The 18,692-nt window shown below is 40.3% G+C and overlaps 1 protein-coding gene across 1 annotated transcript in view; it reads right to left on the minus strand.

The window, feature by feature from the left end:
• HADHB (hydroxyacyl-CoA dehydrogenase trifunctional multienzyme complex subunit beta) overlaps positions 1-18,692 on the minus strand; it is a 33,768-nt gene that overhangs the window by 5,824 nt on the left and 9,252 nt on the right. The window contains exons 4-10 of the mRNA XM_032353104.1: positions 15,395-15,494; positions 12,163-12,207; positions 8,790-8,889; positions 4,918-5,005; positions 2,761-2,948; positions 2,253-2,433; positions 1,464-1,585 (exon numbers count right to left, since the gene is read on the minus strand). Of these exons, the coding sequence (XP_032208995.1) occupies positions 1,464-1,585; positions 2,253-2,433; positions 2,761-2,948; positions 4,918-5,005; positions 8,790-8,889; positions 12,163-12,207; positions 15,395-15,494 (824 nt within the window). The remainder of the gene's footprint in view (positions 1-1,463; positions 1,586-2,252; positions 2,434-2,760; positions 2,949-4,917; positions 5,006-8,789; positions 8,890-12,162; positions 12,208-15,394; positions 15,495-18,692) is intronic.

Consider the following 18,692-nt stretch of genomic DNA (forward strand, 5'->3'; position numbering starts at 1 on the left):
CACCACTCAGGCTTAACGGGCTGGTGCACCATCCTACTGGAACTACTCCAGGCACCTTTCCCCTAGCCCGAGAGTGGGCATTCAGCAGTCACTTAACAACATCAAAAATGTCAACACGTTCCCATGTTTCCAGACTTTGTGTCCAGGTAGGGAAGATACACTATAAAAGAAACACTGACCAGCCAGACTATATTTAGAAAGTCGTACCCCAAGGTGGTAGGAGAAAAGAAACCACATCCTATGAGCAGAAACAGAATCCATAGGGAGGTTTAACTGAGGAGCCAAAAAACAAGGAAGGATATATGCTGATCAGCAAAACAACCATAACAAAAAATGAGGGTAAACATGTATTCCATATGTTTATAGGAAGATGCTTATAGAAACTGCTTACAGGAAAATAGCTTGAGGGCCAGTAGAAAGCATCATTTTTTTTAATAGTTTTAATTTTTTTTAAAGATTTTTATTTATTTGACAGACAAAGATCACAAGCAGGCAGAGAGACAGGCAGAGAGAGAGGGCAAAGCAGGCTCCTCGCTGAGCAGAGAGCCTGATGTGGGGCCCGATCCTTGGACCCTGGGATCATAACCCAAGCTGAAGGCAGAGGCTTTAACCCACTGAGCTACCCAGGCGCCCCTTTTTTTAAAGATTCATGAGAGAGAGAGAGAGAGAGAGACCACAGATACCATGTAAGCATGGGGGGAGTGGTAGAGGAAGAGAGAGAATCTCAAGCAGACTCTGTAATGAGCACAGACCCTGATGCCAGGACTCGATCCTGCGATCCCGAGATCAGGACCTGAGCTAAAACTAAGAGTCAGACATTTAACCGACTGTGCCACCTAGGCGCCTGGAAGCATTATTTCCTAACAATCAGAGCTGGAAGAGGTTATCTCGTCACTCTCCCTGCCTACTTGGCACGTCTCATACCACTCCTCAAATTCATATCCTATGTTCTACCCAAGCTTTTCCCGAAAGAAACCCTTGCTCTCATATCCCCTTGCCATTCCCTTTGCCTAGAATGCATTTAATGAATTCTTGAATTGCCTTGTACCCTTCAAGATTTACTGCTCAAATGCCAGCTCCTCTGATGGGCCTCCTGGACTCCTGTCTGTGTGTCCTCTCTGTCAGCCTATGCTCACAGCCGCCACCGCACCTTCTCGCTGCACTACAGTCACTGTGACTAACTTGCTAACCCCACTGCCTGGCGTAGCTCAGCGGTCTTCTGAGTCTTTAAATGACTGAAAGAGAGCTTGTTGCATCAGCATGGTGGCGGGATCAAGTGGCTCCAAGGGCCTTAAAACTAGGATTTTAATTTTTTTTAATGACTCCATTTTATTATCTTTATAATGAGTAACTATATTTTTATGCCTCTATTCATGATACATAAAATTGATCTACTTTAGGTTTTTCTATTGAGAGTCCACAAATAGGATAGTTGCTAGTAAACACACAGAGCACACAGTTACCAGGAAAGAAGAATTTGCAGCTGTCACTGTGCCATAGGGCTTGATGAATGCAGGTTTTAGTTTGGCCATCTGCTCCAGAGAGGAAGGACGAATGCCATTATCTTTGGTAACTGTTTCTCTTCCTGTAAAAACATGAGCTTTTTAACTCTGGGGAACTATAGACTTTATCTTTGCTAGAGAAATATGTTCTAAAAACTATGAAAAATGAAATGTAAACCACACCTATTTACTAAAATGTCTGTTACAGTCATCAAGATACCAAATTTAAGACTATACTTTTTTTTTTTTTTTTTAGATTTTATTCTTTTTAACTAATCTCTATGCCCAACAAGAGGCTCAAACTAAAGCCCTGAGATCAAGAGTCACACGCTCTATCAACTAAGCCAGGCAGGCGCCCCTAAATTATACCCTTAGGACATCTGGGAAATCATCTAAATGGTCTAATAAAAGAAGGATACATTACTTCCTTAAGATACTCATTCACATTTGGCTATTTTATACAGAAATCACATGAATGAAGTTTTTAAAACAGGTATATACAAAAAACCTAAAATATAGCAGGAAGACCTAAAAGCAACTCCTAGAAAAACTTCTCTTTTTGAAATGTTGACCTACTGTTACAACATAAATTGAAACTTGAGTCTGTTTTTAAGAGTGACTGTTCGGCAATCAGAAAATATACTTATTTGAAAAGTCATTTGGGGCTTTTGCAGTTTGAGAAGCAACTCGGAACTCCCCAACAAGTGGCACAAAGCATTCTCCTTCACAACGCTGAGCAAACCATCGGACCTGGCACTTTGAAGGGTACAACATCAGACAGGAGGCCTTCATCCTGCGCCTTCTTGGCCAGGCTGTGCGAGCGCAGCGCATACTCATCCTGGTCCAGTCGAGAGACAGCGAAGGCAGCGGCCAGCCGGTCTGCAGAGTGGCCCATGGTCTCACTGGTGGAGAACTCGGCCACTGCGGGGAGCTGGGAAAGGAGCCACAGAGGATCAGGTATGCCATTACCATACGTTCGCCACACCTCAGGTTGTCTGGGGAACTCGGTCAAGACCAAGGTGGGAGAAGCTTTTTGTGAGCAAGGCATCTCCGAGAAGGGCTTACAAATTAAAATTTTCTAACCACAGTCTTTTTTTTTTTTTTTTAATCTTGAGCAAATAATTATCCCTACCCTGTAATTAATAGAATCTACAACTACTAGAGCATAACTGACCCCAAGCTGTCTTACCTAATTCTAAATCTTTGCAGTGGGATGCTTTAGAAAAACATAGGTTCATGTAAGAATTCACAATCTTACCTCAGGTGATAGGAAATTCAATCTGAATTTTGAAATTAAAGATAGTCGCTGACCCAGAGTCTTGGCCTTATTGAGCTCAAGCATCATTTTCCTCATTTTCCTTGAATGACGAATAGGGACGTCAGACATTAATTCTACACCACCTGCCACGATCACATCACACTGCCCAGAAGCGATCAAGCCAATACCTACAGGGCACAGGTGACACACAGATGAACACCTTTAGTAGAAATTAACAGAGCACTGGTAATTTAAACTTCTTCATCAAAAAATTGTACGATGGGGCGCCTGGGTGGCTCAGTGGGTTAAAGCCTCTGCCTTCGGATCAGGTCATGATCCCAGAGTCCTGGGATCGAGCCCCACATCGGGCTCTCTGCTCAGCGGGGAGCCTGCTTTCTCCTCTCTCTCTGCCTGCCTCTCTGACTACTTGTGATCTCTATCTGTCAAATAAATAAATAAAATCTTAAAAAAAAAAGTTGTATGACAGTTATCATTATATAACATCTGTAATTAAACTTTTCATCTTTTCCCTTTTTTTTTTTAAAGATTTTTTTTTATTTGAGAGAGAGCACGCGTTTGCACGTAAGCAGGGGGAGGAGAGGAGAGAGACAGAGACTCTTCAGCAGACTCTCACTGAGCACGGAGCCTGACCTGGGGCTCAATTCCACAACCCAAAGCTCATGACCTGAGCTGAAACCAAGAGTTGGAAGCTTAATCGACAGCTGTATTACAGCTTAACCCAGGTGCCCTGCTTCTCACCTTTTGAAAGGGATTAAGATAATTTTTTTGAATGAGTAAAACTATATTCACTGCATTAGAGAAAACAAGTTTCATTCAGGCCACATGGACATGAGCTTCTGGAAATATCCATGGGACCAACCCTCAAACAAATTATATTCTATACTAGAACATTCTGAAGATTTTATAAACTCCCAGCTTCAGTTTTCGGAAAGATTTTTTTCCCCTACAATGGGAATTTCTGCTATAAGCTTGAGAAAGTCTGGCTTTTGAAAAGGTAAGGCAACCCCCTTCATCTTTATGGCCACTGGCAAGTATTCTGTTGCTTTATGCAGAAGTTGTCACAGGCTTCACAGAATAGTGACTGCTCCCACTAACTGCTTCTGGCATCATTCTGTGCCAGTCATGAGGCAGGATGCCCAAGCTGGCCTTCATGTTATTAAGAATGTCATTGTTGGGGCGCCTGGGTGGCTCAGTGGGCTGAGCAACTGCCTTCGGCTTGGGTCATGATCCTGGAGTCCCGGGATCGAGTCCCGCATTGGGCTCCCAGCTCCGAGGGGAGTCTGCTTCTCCCTCTGACCTCCTCACCTCTCATGTTCTCTCTCACTGTCTCTCTTTCAATAAATAAATAAAATCTTAAAAAAAAAAAAAAAAGAATGTCATTGTTATTAAGAATGCTATTAGGGTGTCACGATGACGACATCTTTCAGGTTTCCTCAATTTTCTTAATAATGGCCAAAGCTACAAAATGTCCCAGGATTTTTTGCTAAGGTCTGTTAGGAGAACTTATAACTAATTATAAAAATGCCAGCGGTGTGAGAAGAGAGTGGAGGAAAGAGCTGTATTACAGCAGTGATTTATCACTGATGCCACAATCTTCATGGGAGAATATCACATTAGAATCACCTAACTTTAAAACCTAGCAGGTTATAAATTATTAATGCCTTAAATTCAGAAGCACCCTCCTAGAGACATACTTTACTACCTGATAATCCCTACTGTGGCCAGCCACATTACTGATGGGAGTAACTAAGGAATGGCTGTGTCCCTCAAGTACGGAGAAAAAGAAAAAAGCTGAGAACTACTGTCAAAAATCAAAAATGTTCGATGCAACCTTATTTTTCTTAAAAAAAAAAAAAAAAAGACAAATTTAGAGATCTGTTAAGAGTATTTTTCTATGGGGTGTCTGTGGCACAGTCAGTCAGGTGTCCGACTCTTGGGTTTCTGTTCAGGTTGTGATCTCAGAGTCTTGGAATCAGGCTCTGAATCGCGTTCTGTGCTCAGCGTGGAATTTGCTTGAGACTCCCCCTCTCCCTCCGCCCCTAACTGCCACGTGTTCTCTCTCTAAAATAAATAAATAAATCTTAAAAAACAGTCAAGGAGAATTAACAGGTACCTTCTGTCTTCAAGTAAACATACCTGTGGTCATGGCTTGGTTGGCAGAGATGCAGGCCATGGTGACAGTGTGAGCAGGGGTTTTGTCCGAGAAGCCAGCTCCGAGGGCAGCCTTCATGAAATACATGAATGAAATGGTCACTTCTACAGGAAGAACTACCTGGAAATGATGCTTTGAGCACCATTTCTCTCTATGGTGAATCAGGAAAGCACTGAAGTTAATACTCTAGAATAATATTTGAATAAAATTAAGCCCATCACAAAAATGGCTTACCCATTTTTCATCTAGCCATTAATTGCCAAACACGGCGAAATTCTTGATAGCCGGTGTCTAGTGTGGTAGCAGGCTACGATACTCTCTTTTTGTTACCTAATTTCTTAGCCAAGCTTTGACCCAAGCCTTCAAAAGTACCAACACATAATTCAATTTTAAGTTAAGTTTTCCAATGAAGTAAACCTGTTAAATACAGTTGATGGAATGATGAAACATACTGTGGAGTAGAAACCTCATGATCTCTGTTCCTACAGCTGAAAGGCTTAGTGGCAAAGCACAAGTCATCAAACCAGAAAGTGACTTCTAAAGAACTGACCACTATGAGCAAAATTCCCACTCAGGTCCCTCCCCTGAGTTCACTCCTCTCACTGCCAGCTGATCTCCCTCAGCGACCGTCTCATTCTTCACACAGCTCACAGTAGAGCCAACATGAAGTCAAACTGGAAAACTTGCCAATACACAGGAGTTCAAGCTGATGAAAGAACCCGTGCAATACTGCCTGAGCCCCGAGTGAGCCTCTGACAAATAAGGGTGAGACCAGGTAAACAACTGGAAAAAGAGAAATCCGTCCCGGATGATGACATTTACAGGCACTTTAAAAGAGAATAATTTGATGGGTCTTGACAAGAACTGAGGAGCTCCATTAATCTTGCAAAATGGCCTCCGTCATGATGGCACAGTAAGAGTTATACATGAAATGAAGATATCTATTACTTCATTGTACTATTAATTGGGAAAATTATGATGCTAAAAAAAATCAACCTCTGATTCCATTTTTGCATATGTAAAGAATTAATGCATAGATACAATAAAATATGTTTATAATATTAAAGTTACACTTTAAAAATAATGCTCTCACTGCTCCCCCCCCACCAACCACCCCCCGCACTATTTACCATGAGATTCGGGCTCCCACTAGGGGAATTCTTTTTTATTGACCATTTTCTCAAACTATTTAACTGTGCTCAGAATACAAGATCTCCCGTAATTTGGTAAAAAGAAAAACATGTTTCTAAAATGTAGATTAAGGAGGCTCTGTATCTTTTTTTTTTAAGATTTTATTTATTTGAAAAACAGAAAGAGGACACACATGGGAAGCAGGCTCCCCACTGAGCAGGAAGTCTGATGCAGGCTTGATCCCAGGACCCTGAGATCGTGACCTGGGCCAAAGTCAGACGCTTATCAAACTGAACCCCAGACTCCAGATTTCTTCACTGATTTTTACTATCATACTTACACGCCCTATACACCATCATCTAGAAATTCAAGTGTGTCTCAATACTGTATATGCAACATAACCTTCCTCCAGTTTTTCTAGGTAGGCTTGATACTAGGTGCTCAGCCTACTTTGCTGAAAACTACACTCTGGCAATGGTATGTGAGCCTCTCAATGTAGACCATATTCAGAAGGAGCAAAGCAGTCAATCTCCAGGGGGCAGAAAAGGAGCACACACCAGTGGGGCAAGTGGAGAGGGCACTGAGGTCCTTACGGCCTAATCCTCACAAGGTCCTTTGTAGCACGTGTTATACCCTTGGCCCCAGCTGGCTCTCAGGGCTGAAAGAGTTTTAAATAGAAGTGGTTTCTGGCGAACCTTGTCCACGTGCTTCTATTTAAAGCTTGAATAATACCGCTCAAGGCAAGCCTAGGCCCTGTTTAGTACACTAAGGGAGAAGGAGGAAGATGCCACGTTGTTAAATAGGAGAGCAGGGAAATAAACAGAGGTCTTTCAGAAAATTCAGGTTCATGGGAACTCGGCATCAGAGCCTTAAGGATTTCCTTGAACATTATTAATACAGACAACAAGTCCTTAAAAAGTTCTCCAGCTGGAGGTCACATTAGCTTTTAGGTTAAAATACATCTGTAGAGAGACCTCTTCATAACATATTCCCCCAAGACCACCTTTCCCTGTAGCACTACAAAAATCACCCAGACTGCAAGGCAATATGGCGGGGAGAGGGCAGCAAATGCTGGCCGATTAATACCTGCGATGTGCACGAGATGTAGAATCTTCAGACAAAACTTAGAGAAAAACATTATGGCTTTAAGAATTAGGATAAAATAGAAATACTAAGAAAATCAAAACACTCAGTATTTACTTTTTAAGTGCTCCCATAAGAGCTTTTTTTCCCCAGAATATAAAGGTTGAAAACGTATTATGAATAGCTTGACACACTCCTAAAATTGTCATATTCAACACAGTTAGAAATGTGAAAGCCCAAAGAAAAACAAAACAAAACAAAACAAAAAAATCAAGACGGGGAGAAAAAACACCTTTCTGTTCTTCTTTCCTGCCTCTCTAATATTATACAGTTGATTCTGTGGGCTTAAGGTGTGCCAGGCCTTCAGCAATGTTAATATGTACTGTTAGGGGAAAATGTGGGGTAGAACCAGACTTGCAGGCCTGCTCATTTTCCTTCCTCCTACCTGACAGTGATGGAAATCCTTGCCTCTACAACTATACTGAACACAGTAATATGCAGGAACAACATTAAAAATAAAGAAAATGCTTATTGGCACCCTGAAATGTGGAGTCACCTTTATCCAAATAATCATTTCCAATTTGAAACAAAGCCCAGAAGACGCGTTTGGACTGTTCACTATGAAATGCCTGTATGACACGTCACGGAAGTTTCAAGGTCGGTTATCACCCTGGTTGCCACCAATAAACAGTACCTGGAGCTGTGCCAACTAGGGTAAAAGTAAACTCCTGTGAAATCGTTTAAGAAAACAACACCCCATGTGTCATCCAGTTAATGGGAATAAATGAATAAGCAAGGCTACCTACCTCCAACAAAAAACCATGTTACGAAATAAGTTCTTTGCACTATGTTGAAATTTTAAGTTAATTAGTAGCCACAGTAACATTACTAAAAGTCGTATTAGCCATACTTTGCTATAATCTCTATAATCCTAAGAGATAGGACAAATGAACATATATCCGAAAGCAGCTTAAATACTCGATTTGATTTATAGGATAGAATAAATATATTAGCATAGTATGTGTTACTTGATTTATAGTATGACTCTTTTTTTTTTAAGATTTTTTAAAAAAATTTATATATTTGACAGAGAGAGAAAGAGATCACAAGCAGGCAGAGAGGCAGGCAGAGAGAAAGGAGAGGGTGGGGGAAGCAGGCCCCCCAGCTGAGCAGAAAGCCCAATGCGGGGCTCGATCCCAGGACCCTGAGATCATGACCTGAGCCGAAGGCAGAGGCCTAACCCACTGAGCCACCCAGGCGCCCTTATATTATAACTCTTAAATATTAAATAACGTTTGTTATTCAAATTGTAAAATCACAATTAAAGTCAAATATAGCTTTAATAAGAGGGCACAGTTAAGCACCTACCTTTGGCTTAGGTCACTATCTCAGGATCCTGGGATTGAGCCCCATAGCAGGCTCCTTGCTCAGTGGGGAGTTTGCTTCTTCCACTCCCTCTGCCCCTCTCCCTGCTCATGCTCTCCCTCCCCATCTCTTTCTCTCTCTCAAATAAATAAGTTAAATAGTTAAAATATATGTATAGCCTTAATGAATTTTAATAATTTAAAAAAGTAATTCTGTTAACTGAAATTCAAGGTGATTCTCCTATCAATCTCTTCGAACAATACAGTGTTTTACTCACCTCTCTAGCCACATTGCTTGTTTTCACTTCCTGTATAACTGTGCCAAAGATGATGTAATCAACAACATCCTTTGGGACATTGGTCCGAGTCAGCAAACCCCTGAGAGTAGAAATCCAGAGCAAAAACACATTTCACACACCAAGATATTGCCAGAGGTCATCAGATAAAACACTGTACTTCTTTTAAGAGGTTAACTTTGAATTTAAAAGAATAGAGACCGTATTTTTTTCTTAATTCAACAAGAAGAAATGAATGAATAAGTGATTTAAAAAGTCAACATTTAGGGGCACAGGATGGCTCAGTCGGTTGCACACTACATGTCCGACTCTTGATTCTGGCTCAGTCTGCTTGGGATTCTTTCCCTCTGCTCCTGCCCCTACCCCTGGCTCATGAACATGTCACTCTCTCTCTCTCTCAAAATATATAAATAAAATCTTCTTAAAAATAAATAAGTAAAAAGTCAACACTTGATGTTCAATTGGTAATGAGAAATTAAATAGGAAGAATCAAAAATAATCCAGAAAAAGATAAAAGATACATAAACAAAGTAACATTAGTAGAAACCTAAGTTTCAGTCAAAAGAGAAAAGAGAGATATAAAATCAAAGACAAAAAAACAAAAAAGCTATAAAATCAAAGAACTGAAGTAAAATACCAGGTATATTAAATTTAAATTTGGTGTCTCAATAGAAACACGATTCATGTGTGTCTATACACACATACACTTGTCTAGCTCTGCCCACCAACAGAAACTAGAAACAGTAACACTCCAGTTGCCAGTAGGAATAGAATGAGCGTATCTTGAACTCGGACTTTTTTGGGGGTGCAAAATGGTGGTTTTATTAAAGTATGGGGTGACCCATGGGAAGAAAGAGCTGCTGCCCCAGGGTTGAGAGAGGTGGCTGATTATATATTTGGGAGTTGGGGGAGGAAAGGAAAAAGGGGAGTTTCAAAAGAACTTCCATATTCTAAAGAGCACCTACTGGATATCAGAGGCAATGATATCGTGATATCATTCATTGTCAAGGTTGATTCATCGTTAAGGTTGACAGATGAATGCTAAAACCACTTGGTCAAAGACTGTTGGAGAACATGGTGCTACCATATCACTTTATAGATTACTTACTAATTGCAAAAGAAAAGAGTGTACCTTTATAACCAAAAGCCCTGGCAGTGTGACCACCATGACTGAGTGGTTAGATTTAGAATCATGTACCATGTGCCTCCTCAAATGACCGAATACCACATGCTTTACCTATAAAGCATTCTTACCAAAAAACGTTTAACTTGAATCTAACCAATCCTCTAGAACTAATTTCCAGTTTACAGGAAATTCAAAAGAGAAGTTAAATATCATCAAGAAGAAACATCTAGAATATGGGACATTCTATGGGACAGGTGGCCTAGGATTTTCAAAAAGTCATTATCATGTGGGGCAGGAAAGAGTTGGTAGGAGAAAGAAAAGGTTCTAAATCGAAGAGACTAAAGAGTCATATCCATTTGTAATGTGAACCTCGACTGGGTCCTGATTTGAAGGGAAAATAAAAACTACTAAGAAAAGACATTCTTGGAACAATTATGGGGGATCTGACTAGGAACTGAACATTACTAGTAATGGAATCATCATTATTGTCTTAGCCACAATAATGACATCCCAGATAGTAGAGAAGATCCTTATTCTGAGGAAATAAACCCTGAAGTATTTTGGGCTGAAGATCTCTGCCTCAAGATGACTGCAACTTACTGCCAAAAGCTTCAAACCACATAGATACAACAAACATGGCAAAATGGTTAACAATGATTAAATCTGGGTAAGAGGTATTTAGGTTTTTTCACTGTATTATTCTCCCAATTTTATCTTACATTTGACAGTTTTTAAAACAAAAAGTTGTGGGAAAACTTGCAAAGCACCAGTCTGGGATCATAATCAGAAATGGCGCCAACATCAGAAATAGGAAAACAAGCCGGCTATTCTTTCTTCCTTTCACCCATTCATTCATTCATTCATTCATTCGAGTAGGCTCCACACCCAACATGGGGCCTGAACTCACAATGCTGAGATTAAAAGTCGCATGTTCTACCAGCCAGGAACCCTCTTAATTTTTATTTTTGATACGCTATACTTGTAGTGTCTAAGAAAAGAGGTCAAATTCAGAGATTTGGGAGTCTTCCACATAAAAAAAAATAAATACTTAGATGAGATTCTTCTTTTAGGGAAAAGCATGCGTACAAAAAATTACTATGCTTTAAGAATAAAAATTTGCCAAATACTTTTAAGATAAAGAGGAAGAGATTCAGGTTTTTTAAAAAAGTAGAGAAGCGTCATTCAGAAAAGGGAAGGAAAATCCTAAAGGCATAATATTAAGAAATCAAAGGAAGACAGGATCAGGTACAGCTGAGAGGTCAATGCTACAGAATACAAAAGGACCCAAGCCAGGAGAAAGACTCATGCACTTAATGCCCCCAAAGCCATGATGAAGAGAAGCTTCCAAAGTACGGTTACTGAAGAACAGTAGGAACAGAAATAATCATTACGAGATTAAGGAGATGGACAGTAAGAAAAGAGAGGCAATTGCTGCTTTCACTCATTCTTAAAGTCTGGCAGGAAGAGAAGAAAAAGAACTAGATGGGCAGAAAGGGCAACTGAAAGGTTTTCTTTCAGACTAAAAAAGACCTGTGGCTGGTTGAAGAGACTGAGGCAAGGCATCAATAAAAAATGAGATAATGCTCTACATGCTATTCCCACCACACAAATAGCCACATATTGTAGGAGTTTCCTCAAAGTCCTCATCCATCTCAATCTCAGGTAACCACACCTAATTTTATATTCTCACTTGCTTTACACATGAATCTTTAGGTCTCATTCTAGGCTTCTTTCTAGATAAATATCAGCTGTCTAAAATAATCACCAGATCACTAAAAAAATTTTTTACTAAAATAAAATCTCTATATATAGAGAGAGATATATTTCGGAGTAAATATATATATATATATATATATATATATAAAAATATGTGTGTGTGTGTGTGTGTGTGTATATATATCGTATTTACTCTGAACAGTTTATACTGGCTAGCTAGCTACAGCACTCCTTAAAGAACACTGTCATGCCAAGAGATTATTTGCCAAGACCTCAAAATAAACATTTCTGACAGCTGCTTGAATTTGTACTATACCTATGCTTGAATTTGTACTGTACCTATGGCCAGAAAAAAGCACAAATAAATCTTAAAAGGCCAGTATTTTGTTCTCACCACATAAAAGTTAGAATATCCTAGATACGGAAATTCTATTAAACACGTTGTTTTACATGTAAAACTAGAGAAAATGCTTTTAATGAAATAAGATCTAAAATAAAACTGCATTTACTTACGAAAGTGCTGCTCTAGCCAAATCATGTGGCATCAGGTCTTTATACCTGGGGAAAGAAAAGAAACAAAATAAAAGCCTAGAACTTTAATAAAAAACATATTCGTTCTATTTGAAATCCATAGAGATAACAGCTAACACAAGCTACTGTAAATGCCTTCATTTTGCTATCTAAGGTAGTCCATCATCTCAGATGAAGAAACAGTGTGACTACTATTTGTCTTGGGGAATGTTCTGGCAAGCCTTACCCCCTACTGAGCTGGCTAAGAATGTAACAAAGATGTGGCCCAGTATCTTACTGTTCAGCACGACATATGCTACATGCTCTTTAAAACTAAGCTCCAGGAGTGCCTGGTGGCTTAGTCCGTTGAGTAGAGTGTCTGCCTTCGGCTCAGGTCATGATCTCAGGGTCCTGGGATCAAGCCCCACCTCAGGCTCGCTGCTCAGCAGAGTCTGCTTCTCCCTCCCTGACCGTCCTCCCCACTTGTTTGTTCTCTCTCTCTCTAAAAATAAAATAAAAAATAAAACTAAATTCCACCTTTTAAATACTCTTTACTTTCATTTTTAAAATACATTATTTATTTTGTAATGCCCAAAGGGACTCTGGCATTTGTATTAGGGCTTTTAAAGAAACTTTCTGAAGTAATTTGAGATTTACGACAGAACTGGAAAGATAGAATGGACTCCTGAATACCCTCTGTGTGGCTTCCCCTAATGCTAATATCTTACAGCACCATGATGCACTAGTCAACACTAAGAAATTAAACTGGCAAAATACTACTCACTAGGCTGCTAAATTTATCTGGGTCTCACCAATTTTTCTACTAATTCCTTCTTACTTGTCTGTTCCAAGAGCAAATCCATGCATGTAGTGGTCATGCCTCTGTTTCCTCCAATTTGTGACAGTTTCTCAGCCTTTCTGTGTCTTTTGTGATCTTGACAATTGAAGACTAGGGTCAATGGGTCTGGGGGAAGAATACCACAGAGGAAAAGTGCCCTTCTCATTGCTTCATATCAGAATATACATGATAGCAACATGACTTATTCCTAGTGATGATAGTCTCTGCCAGTTTTCTCCACCATCTTTCCCCTTCTGTACTCAACTTGAGTAGAGAAGGACTCACTAGTCCCATTATCAACTCAACGGGAGGAGAATGTAGCTCCATATCAGAGTAGAAGGAATATTAAAAGCATCAAAGTTATTAATGAATATTTGGGGGAAGAGAGTTTGAGGCTATGCAAAATATCCTGTTTTTCAACATCTCCCACCCACTAATTTTAGCATTCATTCGCAGATCTTGCTTGCAGCAATTATTACCATGGTGTTCTAATGGTGATTTATTTATTTTCCTTGTTTCTGCTACATCTGTTAGCTGAAATTCTTTGAAATTCATGTATGGATTTATTCAATCACTTATTTATATCAGATTGGACTCACACAAATATTTATTCTTTGGGTTATGATGTAACACTCTGTCACCACCACTTACAGCATTACTTCTATAAGAAAATACTCTCTAGATTCTAAACCATATGTTTATTTATTTTTAAGATTTTATTTATTTATTTGATAGAGAGACAGCAAGAGAGGGAAAACAAGCAGGGGCAGTGGGAGAGGGAGAAGCAGACTTCCCACTGAGCAGGGAGCCCGAAGTGGTGCTCGATCCCAGGACCCTGGGATCATGACCTGAGCCGAAGCAGACGCTTAACAACTAAGCCACCCACATGCCCCTAAACCATATGTTTAAAAAAGAACCTTTACTGTTTGTGTGTATGTGTGTAGATGTATACTATGTATCTTCCACAAACAATGTGCATTACACATACTGCTCTGTACCATACTCTTAATCCTTAACATATCTTCAAGATCTTTCTATATTATACATGATAGGACTCACTATTTTTAGCAGATGCCTAACATTCCCCAGTGCATTTTTTTTTTTAAGATTTTTTTTTATTTATTTATCAGAGAGAGAGAGGGGGAGAGAGCAAGCACAGGCAGACAGAATGGCAGGCAGAGGCAGAGGGAGAAGCAGGCTCCCCGCTGAGCAAGGAGCCCGATGTGGGACTTGATCCCAGGACGCTGGGATCATGACCTGAGCCGAAGGCAGCTGCTTAACCAACTGAGCCACCCAGGCGTCCCTCCCCAGTGCATTTTTAAGGTAGTGACTGCTTATTCAAAATATGAACACCAAAACAACCTAAGCGGAATAAAACTATTGCTTCATTTAGTTTGAATCTAGTTACCAAAGTCTATTATCAGCTTTTGGACAGACTGGGCCTCACCTGGGGTCAAAAAAGGAGAGGAAAAGCCTAAGGAGAATAGCAGTTTGGTTCTGGGAAATTTTTGTACACATCTAGGATCACCCTGGCTCCATTTACTTGGGGTTGTGCTATGCTGGGATTTGGACCAGCCTATCAACTGCAATTCTGATCATTTCCAGGAGGCCAAAGCAATGAATTAAAGGCCCTTGTAAATACCTGTAGGCCCACAGCCTCAGTATTCAAACTTCTGAAGAAGCACAGAAACAATGGAAGTATCTCCAGACAAAGAAAGCATATGTCTGTTGGAACCAAGGTATCTGGACCCACACTAGGTTTTCAAAATAGGGCTGGTTCAATCTAAAACTACACCAGGCTTGTTCATGAGAAAGGATGAAAAACAAATTTTTCCATATTATTTTACCACTAGCTTAACTTATTCTGTATTAATTTCATAAAAATGCTACCCATACATTAGTCCACTAACAATAGTTAGTTAGTGGACTAACTATTGTAACTGGGTTACATTTATAAAGACCAATTTTTTTTGAGAGAGAGAGAGAGAAAGAGAGCGAGAGAGCACACACCAGGGGGGAGGAGGACCAGAGAGAGAGGGAGAAGCAGACTCTCCACTGAGCAGGGAGCCTGATGAGGGGCTCAATTCCAGGACCCTGGGATCATGACCTGAGCCAAAGGCAGATGCTTAACTGATTGATCCACCCAAGTACCCCTATAAAGACCACATTTGAAAGTATCTTAAAAGAAGTAAATAAAATATGTGGGGTGATGGATGTGTAAATTAATCCAACTGTAATTATTTCACAACGTATATGTATATTAAATCATGAGTTATTAAAATTAAAAAATCATGTTGTGCAATCTAAATATATACAATTCTCATTTGCCAATCATACCCGAATGAAGCTGGGGGAAGAAAAAGAGAGAAAAGAAAAGCACCATCATTTCATACTTACGAAGTGCCAGACTGCAAGAACGGAATTCGAACACCGTCCACCACTACGACGTTCCTTATGTTGGGTTTTGCTAAGGTTTTCTTTGATTTGGTCTGGGTGGCTTTAAGATAAAGTTCAAAGAACTGTTAGTACAACTATATGAAGTCAGATGACTTTTTACATTTTTAAGGAGAGACATTCTAAGCAGAATTACCTCATTCAACACCAAGTTGCATTTGCCATTTATCAAACTACTTCAATTAAAAAAACAAACAAAACAAAACAAAACCACCAAGAAACAGACTAGCATTTACAAGTTTCCAAACGACATTTAAGGTAAATACACAGATTATACCTAATGAAGAGGGTGTTCGTGCCATTAAGAAAACTGTTTCTTTCTATCAAATGTTTGGTAATCTATCACACTGAAAACAACCAATGTGACATCTGTCTGTCATTCATGTTAGAAGTCAAAGGGGAGGGGGCATCTGGGTGGCTCAGTGGGTTAAAGCCTCTGCCTTTGGCTCAGGTCATGATGTCAGGGTCCTGGAATCGAGCCCTGCATCGGGCTCTCTGCTCAGCAGGGAGCCTGCTTCCCGCCCCCCCCTCCGCCTACTTGTGATCCCTCTCTCTAATAAATAAATAAATAAAATCTTAAGGAAAAAAAAAAAAAAGTCAAAGGGGACCTGGCTGGCACAGTCAGTAGAGCACCCAAATCTCGGACTCTGGGTTCTAAGTTCAAGCCCTGTGCTGGGTGTAGAGATTACTTAAAAAAATAAAAATCTGGGGTGCCTGGGTGGCTCAGTTGGTTAAGCATCTGCCTCCGGCTCAGGTCATGATCTCGGGGCCCTGGAATGGAGCCCCACATGGGTCTCCGCTCAGCAGAGAGTCTGCCTCTCCCTCTCCCTCCGCTGGTCCTCCTGCTGTGTGCTCATACTCTGTCAAATAGATAAATAAAATCTTTAAAAAATAAAAATAAATTAAAATATTTTAAAAAAAACAAAAACCCGGGACACCTGGGTAGCTCAGTTGGTTGGACGATTGCCTTCGGCTCAGGTCATGATCCCGGAGTCCTGGGATCGAGTCCCGCATCGGGGCTCCCAGCTCCATGGGGAGTCTGCTTCTCTCTCTGACCTTCTCCTCGCTCATGTTCTCTCTCACTGTCTCTCTCTCAAATAAATAAATAAAATCTTAAAAAGAAAAAAAAGTTAAAAAAAAACAAAAAACAAAAAAACCCATGTCATCTTCTCTAAGTGATATGCTATGCCAGACAGGCTCTCTCTCTTAGGAATCTACACAAAAAAGCATAAAGAAAAACACTAATTAATTGAGGCGGAAAGGATGCCTAAAGAAAAACCAGGGTACTAGCAAACTGAGGTCACTTGTAAGCCAGTTACGCAGCAGCAAAAAGCTTGAGTGAGCAGAGAAGCCAGCAGGAAGGGTGAAGGATATAAAGAGAGAAGCAGCAAAGCCGGGAAAGTGACATACTCTCTGACCGTGAGAAAAACAAAGGAGCCGGCCCCTAGAGCTGCTTGGTTCCTAACACTCCCCAGCTGTAGTACACTCCGGCCCTCTTATCCTTCACTTGAGTGTGTCCATTACACAATTAAAGACACTTGGCTTTGTGACCTCCCTACATTCAGAGGACAGAGAGAAGATGTGGGACAAAAAGTAAACTTGAGAGGGAGGCAGCAGGAGAGTCAGGAGAGAACAGTGCGTGACAGCAAAAGCAGAGAGTATCGGGGAGCATAAGATGGTCAAGTGTTTCAATCCTTAAGGAGAACGAGGACTGCAAAGAAGCCACTGAATTAAAAGATCCGCAGATTACTCGGACTGACCTTGGAGAGAATGAAGTACTAAGGGGAAGTCAGATGACATGCCATCATGTCATTCCACTGAGCTCATGTCCCTTTTATACACTTAGAGATAAAGTTCAAATCCCTGTCTCTTCCAATGAATTCCCTGCTTTACTAGTTCCACCTTAACCATCCCAAAGAATTTCCCCTTTCTCAGCATGTAATAAGATGAGCGAGTCCCGAAGCCCTCACACTGCTCATTTGCTCATTCAGCATCCTTGCCTTTATTCATGTACCCTCTCATCTGAGTGGCCTCTTCTGTCCGTCTAATTCCTACTTATCCTGCAAGGCCTGGTGCACATTCCACCTCCTAGTAAAGCCTTCCCTGATTAACTACAGTTACCTGTGGTTCTAGCCTCTGAACTTCTGTGGCAACGTCTGGGGCAAAAATTAGCTATTCTAAACAATATAGCATATTATAAAGTAATTAAACTAATACTACAAGCCAAATTTTAAAATAGTATTCATTATTCATTATGTATTGAACCACCACCCAAAGGACTCTCATTCTGTTTCTCGTGCACAACAGTTCCTACCCACATCAGAATTTTCTCAAAGGCTCCTTTTTATGTATCCCACAGCATAGGGACACACAGTAACAATGTACTATAAGAATCTGAGTTGCGAGTTAAACTATCTGGGTTCTAGTCCCTGCCCTGCCAAAACTTTATTATTTGCTGGACTAGATGATCCCCTCCCAACTAGTTCCCCAGTCACCCACATTTTGGAAATAGGTCCTCTTGTATATGCTCATTAACAGAGAAGCCTATTACTAATTGCAAATTTAAACCAAAGCCTAGGATTCTATGGCTGATATACATTCTGTATTTTACACATATAATTGAAGTCAAAGCAGATAAAATATGTGCCATGTATTATTTCAGTGGTGTGTGTATGTATATGGTATGTTTATACACATAGATACTTAACAAATAGAGATATAACCATTGAATCGGTCAAAATTTCCATCGGACACTTAAGTCCCATCTAAAGACTGAAAACATCAATAAATTCTGTATCCTTCTATTCTAAACCCTTCACCCTATGAGTCCTGTCAAGCAGGAACATTCACATGAGCTTCAAGAGGAATATGTCACAAAATTACTACAACCTAAAACCTGTCCAGCATAAGCCTGCTCCCTCCCCACAAATCAGGTGGTCACATTCCTTTGTCTTATCCTGTGCTTTCTGGTACATGATCTTCAGCAGCGCTAGCACAAATCACTGTTAGACACCAGGGGTATAAAAAGGCTCCAGTCTTACAAGGGTTTGCGATATAGTTGGAGACAGAAACACAAACACAGTTAAAGAATGGTATAAGGAAAAATGCATGAGATGCCAAATAAATGCTTTCCTTCTGTTGGTATTCAGTTTGACCTTCTCCCAGTTGTCAAGAATCAGGTCCATTTGTGTGACTGCAAAGCAAAACCATGTGGGCAAACATCTCAATTACGGAAAAGGTA

Source organism: Mustela erminea, chromosome 7 (assembly GCF_009829155.1).
Source record: "Mustela erminea isolate mMusErm1 chromosome 7, mMusErm1.Pri, whole genome shotgun sequence".
Classification (NCBI taxonomy): domain Eukaryota; kingdom Metazoa; phylum Chordata; class Mammalia; order Carnivora; family Mustelidae; genus Mustela; species Mustela erminea.